Source organism: Humulus lupulus, chromosome X (genome assembly GCF_963169125.1).
Source record: "Humulus lupulus chromosome X, drHumLupu1.1, whole genome shotgun sequence".
NCBI classification, from domain to species: Eukaryota; Viridiplantae; Streptophyta; class Magnoliopsida; order Rosales; family Cannabaceae; genus Humulus; species Humulus lupulus.
This window is the reverse complement of record NC_084802.1, coordinates 7,595,951-7,603,599: the sequence shown is the minus strand read 5'-3', so window position 1 is coordinate 7,603,599 and position 7,649 is coordinate 7,595,951. Positions and strand designations below refer to the sequence as shown.

The following is a 7,649-nucleotide window of genomic DNA, read 5'->3' as shown; positions in this document are numbered from 1 at the left end:
TGAGATAATTTTTGAAGTCTATCCATGCAGGGGGTAGCTTCTCTATAATTGCAGCTACTTGGAAAGACTCACTCAAGATCATCCCTTCAGCATGTATTCCATGGATAATCAATTGAAGATCTTGCACTTGGCTTATCACATTTTTGGAATCCACCATCTTGAAGTTCAAGAATTGGCCAACCAAGAATTTCTTGGCTTCAGCATCTTCGGCTTTGTACTTGTGGTCCAAAGACTCCCACAGTTCCTTAGCCGTTTTCTTCACACTATACAGCGAGTCAAACAAGCCATTCAGAATGTAATTCCTACAAAGGAATTCAGCATGCTTTGCACATCTACTTCGTCCTCTCCAACAGTGGGAGGATCCTCTTTCAAGAATCTCACAAGATTCAATGTTGTTAAGTAGAATAACATTTTCTGCTGCCAGGTCTTAAAATTCACACCAGTGAATTTTTCCGGTTTCTCATTATGGTTCACAGGAATCGTTGGAACCGAAACTTGCACAGGCTGGTCCTTTGAGGATTGGTTCTTTGTGGTCGAAGCCGGAGTTCGGGGAGATCCACCAGTGCTTTCAGTAGGACTAACATCCATATTTTCATTCATATCTGAACGGTCACATAATACGTAAATAATTAGGCAATAATGCAACATTAGAAAGATAACACATACACAATTAAACTTATATATTATGTGATACTCGGAGAATACATGTATACACTTGTATCAGACAATATATGCAATATATTAATTCCCATGTATATATATACATACTTTATAGTAAATATGAGTATACAAATATATGATAGAAAGATAATATATGTGAACCAAAAAATTATATAATTACCTACTGATATATGGCGTTAAATTATATATATAATATTATATCATAATACTAATATGATTACTCCAGGTATTGCCATGGAACAGTTTACTGACAATCATATATACTAACATATATATATAAAATTCATATACAACTGTATTCATATAAATATATATATTAATATGAATAAATCATTCATATATAGAAAATAAATCTACATAATATGTTCATAACTATCGTGCTGATAATAAACTTCCATATATATATAAATAAATAAATAGTTGTAATGACAATACCAATTAAGGCAAGCGAATATGCATATTCATTTCCTCATTTATTATAATAATGTGTGGAATATTTCATCAATATGCATATATATAGTTAAATTAGACAATATGCCAAAACTATAAATATATATTTAAAATGCTAAAATATACATTAAACACATATGACATATATATATGTGTGTGTGTTTCATGCATATAACCACAAAGAAAATATATTTCATATGTGCTTGAATATAATAGCTTAATATAAAAAAATTAGAATAGCAACACGTGATTTTCCTTGGAAATAATCCAACTAGTCACATGTAGACTATTTTATGTGATAACTTGATAAAAACATGCATTAAATGGAATTGCTTGTATATGTAAAATATGACTAACATATATATGTTAACGAATGAGACAAGAAAATTAAGCATATAAAATATATGCAAAACTTTCATATTAATACATAAATATATATATATATATCTTAAAGAAAATTGAGAGCATAGTATCAGCAGCGATTAAACACAAAAAAAAAAAATTCAGAAATGGTTTCCGCCCTTCAATTTGATCGTCTTCTCTGAAGGAGTCTATATTCTGCTTTAAGATTGTTAGAACTAATATAGTGGAAAATAACAAAATATATATTAATATATTTAATTGAAGAACGGAAATGAAAAACAGTACAATAGAAATAATAAACCAAAGCCGAGGCACGCGAAACACGCTTTCCTTAAAGCAGATTTGCCCCCTCTACCTGAACGGTGCTAGTGAATTCGTGAGCAACCACTTCCCAGGATACAACAGCTATCAAGCAGGACGAATGCACCACTGCGTCTGCTTAGGCGAACTCGAAATAAACCTTCCCTCTATCACCAGAAATTACTACACAGACTGAAGAGAAAAAGAAAAAAAAACTAAGTGTGTGATGCTCTGTATCTGTGTGTCTAGAATGAAAGGAGAAGCCTCTTTTTATAGGCTTCATGGAGAGTTGAAAAATGTGTGAGTCAAATGCATTAATGTCCAAATATCCAACAAATCTGGTATCTTAATATCTGAAAATCAATCAGAATTAAATACCCTTATACTGGTAATATCAGCAATTACCCAAAGTGATTTTCTGATAATCAATCAGAATTAATCACACAATATTCTGATATCTTAATTTTGACCAAGGTGATTTGCCAAAATCAATCATAATAAATCACATAATATTCATATAGTATCATCTTTAATCAAGATGATTTGCTGAATCATTTCCATTTTAGGCATCAATTTCTCATTCATTCAATTTTTTTCCAACATTATATTCTATTAGTTGTCCATATTTACTAAAAAAATAGGCCTTTCTCTCAAAAATATATATTATATAGGAAGTTTCGTAATTTATAACCATCTACCACTTATGGATTAAAATTTTATTTCGCTGTATTATACTTTGAGACTTTGACATAAAATGCTTGTCTGTGGTCATAGTAATTTTCTTTGTCAATTTTCCTTGCAATATGTAACTTATTATTTGATATGACATATAATACCATGGACAAAAGGTAATAGAAATATCATTTTGCTAATTTTAAAGACTTTTCAAAAATTCATTTAAATGTTACATTTATAAATTATAATCATAATTATTTCTTACATTTGACTGGAATTATACGAGACCATTCCACATATGTAAGGAACTCTCAATAGACAAGATTATAATTAGATATTAGTTTTGTTGGGATTTATCCTTTTATAAAACCATGTTGTAATACGATTTTGTATTGTCAATAAAAGAATTAGAAATTATTTAGTTTAATAATCATGTTGTTTGCTTGTTTTATTACATGAATATTGGAATAATACAAACATAACATATAAAAAAAAATACAATTATAGTAATTAGGTCACAGCGAATTATAACTGTAATTATATGTTCAAAAGAACGAGTTTTAAGATTAAGTCAGTGCATTGAATTTTCATTGATCTGGTAATCTACGATATAATCTATTTACATATTCGGGGTGTGATGTCTTATCTAAAACATTGACTAAGTAGATTAGATCATATGTATTTTGTTACATTGGACTGGAGCGATATTGATTATTGATAAGATAAGTAAGTATCGTCATTATCTAATCTAATCATATCACAACGTTAATCATAAGTCAATTCAATCTTAATTCTGAGTGATTAATATTCTGATAATTGTATTATTCAAGTTTTTGATTTGTTCGTTACCATCTTACCCTACGGACTGATTCATACTTACATATTAGAGATTTTGTAGTATAAATAAGTGAAAGTATTTATCATAGACATGAAATCTGTATATTATGTTTACGAAGTAAAACAATGATTTTCTTATAGCTTGATTCAAGTGTTAAATGATGGAGTACTAATTTATGTAATTAAGTTTATAGAAATATCATTTACAAGGAACTTAGTGGGAGTTAAGGATAAAATACCAATGAGCGGTAAAACGGTAATTTGCACCTGTTGCATTAGTAAATCATCGATAGAGGATTAAATGACGGTTATGGTTATAGCAATAAATAACGTATTTATATTTGGTGTAAAGCGTTCTATGAATTCAAGAATGTGATTCCGAGTCTATAACATTGAAGACCTATGTGAGCCAAAAAAAATAAAAATTGGGGACCTAATTGCTAAAAAAAAAAAAAAATTGTTGGAGACCCCAATTGCCATTTACCCTTAGTTTTAAAATGGAAGGTGTAAGTTTTGTCAAAAAAAAAAAAAAGTGTAAGTGAGGTTTGTTTTTTTTTTAAAAAAAATCACCAAATGCTTACTTACTTAGTTCACCAAAAAAAATTGAAGTGTAACTGTAATATCTAATAATGAAACATTTATTAACATATAATACCAAAAAAAAAACAATAATTAACTCAATTAACATTAACAAATTTCGTTTTCATTCTAAGAATATGGTATAATAATAACAATTATTATATTAGTATAAGAAGTGGTCATTGTTGGTGTTATTATGTAGAAGAATTGGTCAAAAGTCAAATATTGATAAGGTCCAATGGTGCTCCAATGGAAAGAGAAGAAGGGAGAGTAGCATAACCTAGAAGAAACCAAAAGAAAATTGTTGCAATATGCCAATATCATAGTGGCTATGATCGGATGGCGTGAACTACTCGCCATAGATGGTTTGAAATTCGGTGTATAAATCTATCTGATCATTCACCATTTTGAAGTCAAAGTCTTCTTCTTCCCGCAGTTTGCGGTGTTACAGAGCACCATAGATAACCCCCTGAGACTGCTCTACTCATTTTCACAACCAAATAAGCCTAACCCAGATCGCAAAAATGGCTTCTCAACCTCAGCCTCAGCTCCTACTCTCACTTTTTCTTCTTCTGGTTCTTGTCTCTACCATTAAAGCCGCCACCATAAACCCAGGCACATCTCTCTACGCTAATAACCCAAATCAGACTTGGGCTTCCCCAAACAGCACCTACTCTCTCGGCTTTCTTCCCGCTGATCCACCCACTTCGCCGCCGACTTTCATCGCCGCCGTGGCCTACGCCGGCGGCGTCTCTATCTGGTCTGCTGGTGGAGTAAGCAACACCGCCGTCGACTCTGGTGGCGCTCTTCACTTCGAGTCAACTGGCAACCTCAGACTCGTCAACGGTTCCGGTGCCGCCGTCTGGAGTTCCGGCACCGGCGGCCTCGGTGTGTCTTCTCTTGACGTTGGGGACGATGGAAATTTGGTTCTGAAAAATCGGTCTGCCACGGTTTGGTCCTCCTTCGATCATCCGACGGACTCCATGGTTCCTACTCAGAACATCGGTCTCAATAAGTTTTTGCGATCTGGGCTTTATTCATTTAATATCACTGAGATTGGAAACCTTACTCTTAGGTGGAACAATAGTATAGAGTACTGGACCCAAGGCTTGAATTCTTCGATCAGCACCAATTTGAGTTCACCTGTACTGGGGTTACAGCCCATTGGAATTCTTTCCATCTCGGATCGAAATTTGCCTACGGCTGCCATTGTTGCTTATAGTAGTGACTATGCTGAAGGTAGTGATATATTGAGGTTTCTGAAATTAGATAGTGATGGGAATTTGAGGATTTATAGCTCTGCTAGGGGTAGTGGGACTAAAACTGAGAGATGGGCAGCTGTTACTGACCAGTGCCAAGTTTTTGGCTACTGTGGAGACATGGGAATTTGTAGTTATAATGATTCTTTGCCAGTTTGTGGGTGCCCATCTCAGAATTTTGAACTAGTTGATCCTAAAGATAGTAGAAAAGGGTGTAAGAGAAAAGTGGAGATTGATGATTGTCCGGGGAATGCTACCATGTTGGATTTGGAGCATACCCGGTTCTTGACTTACCCTCCTGAGTATCAAGCCCAGGTTTTCTTCGTTGGTATATCAGCTTGTAGACTGAATTGTCTTGTGAGTGGTTCGTGTGATGCTTCAACTTCATTATCTGATGGCACAGGGCTTTGTTTCTACAAGACACCAGGTTTTCTCAGCGGATATTCAAGCCCAGCTATGGCTAGTAGCTCCTATATCAAGGTCTGCGGTCCAGTGAGTCCAAACCCTCTGCCTTCTTCACAGAATGTTGGCAACAGTAAGGAGTGGAAGATTCGTCCTTGGATAGTTGCTGTTGCGGTTGTGGCTACCCTTTTCGGTTTGATGGCATTAGAGGGTGGTTTGTGGTGGTGGTTCTGTAGAAACAGGCCCAACTTTGGTGGATTGTCTGCTCACTACGCCCTTCTTGAGTATGCTTCTGGTGCACCAGTTCAGTTCTCATACAAGGAGCTGCAGCGTGCGACAAAGGGATTCAAGGAGAAGCTTGGAGCCGGAGGATTTGGGGCGGTTTATCGAGCTGTTCTTTCGAACAAAACAGTGGCTGCTGTTAAGCAGCTTGAGGGGATCGAGCAAGGTGAGAAACAGTTCAGGATGGAAGTTGCTACTATTAGTAGCACCCACCATTTGAATCTGGTGAGGCTGATCGGTTTTTGCTCTGAAGGGCGTCACAGGCTGTTAGTATACGAGTTCATGAAAAATGGATCACTTGATTCATTCCTTTTTAATACAGAAAAAAATTCAGGAAGATTGTTAAACTGGGAGTATCGTTTCAACATTGCTCTTGGCACTGCAAGAGGAATCACTTATCTCCATGAGGAGTGTCGAGACTGCATTGTGCATTGTGATATAAAGCCAGAGAACATTCTTTTAAATGAAAACTATTGTGCCAAAGTTTCAGACTTTGGCCTTGCAAAGCTGGTTAACCCGAAGGATCATCGGTACAGAACTCTGAAGAGTGTAAGAGGTACAAGAGGCTATTTGGCACCAGAATGGCTTGCAAATCTCCCAGTAACTTCAAAATCCGATGTTTATTCGTATGGAATGGTTCTATTGGAAATAGTGAGTGGTAAAAGAAACTTTGAAGTGTCTGCAGAAACAAATCATAAAAGGTTCTCTGTTTGGGCTTATGAGGAGTTTCTGAATGGTAACATTCAGAATATTGTTGACAAAAGGCTTGTTGTTGACCAAGATGTTGATATGGATCAAGTTAAGAGAGCAGTTCAGGTGTGCTTCTGGTGCATCCAAGAGCAACCATCTCATAGGCCAATGATGGGAAAAGTGGTTCAGATGCTTGAAGGTATCACGGAAATTGAGAGACCCCCAGCTCCAAAGGCAGCCCCAGAAGTGTCTATTTCCGGAAATGCAAGCAGCAATGCCAGTGCTCTATCAACTGCTGCAACATCTGCAGCACCAGCGCACTCTTCATTTTCATCCTTCCAAACTACAGGGACGCCTTTATCTGAAAAGGCGCCGTCGATCCTTTTACATTCAGATCAAAAGTGAAGCACATCCGCGTACCCTTGTGTTTTTGTTTGTCTACAAGCAGAGGCTGCACTATCTTCAAATGCCACCTTCTCCGAGTCCCAAGCGGCCGGTTCTATTGAGTACTTGCATAGCAATTGTTATAGTTTTCTGATTGGTTAGGCAGACGGGGTAACCTAGTTTGACAAAAAATGGAAATTTTGTGAAAAAAATTTGCTTGTAGGCAGCTTGGAATATAAGAACATTGCATCAAGTGTATAGTTTAAAATGCATATAAGTTTGTTCCTATGATTGTGAGATATAAGAGAGATTATTTATAGCTTTCTGTCTCCTTAGCACAATTGATTCACTAAAGGTTAAGAGGTCCATAACCTTGTTATCTTCAATTCAGTTACTGTCTTTTTGGCTGTTAACTTTATATTTAGGCTGAAATGAAGATTGAGATATGGTATAGGATAAGTTTTCAAATATTTCATTTTTGTCTTGTGAGTAATTGGGACACAAAAGTTTTAGTTGTTTAAAATTACATTCCAATGCTGCTTAATTTTCAGCCAAAACTATTTGTTTTGGAGAAAAAAATAATGGGGTTTAAATTTAGAAAGTGAAGTAATGTTTTTTCAAATAATTTTATGTTGTATTTTATTATCTATATGTAAATAGATGTCTATATATATATTTATATAATACATGTAACTAGATAAATTTTGTTTGCTAACCTGCCATTTATAACTGCTAAATAAATAAATA

At 35.1% G+C, this 7,649-nt stretch overlaps 1 protein-coding gene across 1 annotated transcript; it reads left to right on the top strand.

The window, feature by feature from the left end:
- Positions 1-4,118: 4,118 nt before the first annotated feature.
- On the top strand, positions 4,119-7,381 carry LOC133805330 (G-type lectin S-receptor-like serine/threonine-protein kinase At1g34300). The gene has a single exon (XM_062243486.1). It carries the CDS (start codon positions 4,410-4,412, stop codon positions 6,921-6,923), a length of 2,514 nt encoding a protein of 837 aa, XP_062099470.1. The 5' UTR covers positions 4,119-4,409; the 3' UTR covers positions 6,924-7,381.
- Positions 7,382-7,649: the final 268 nt, after the last annotated feature.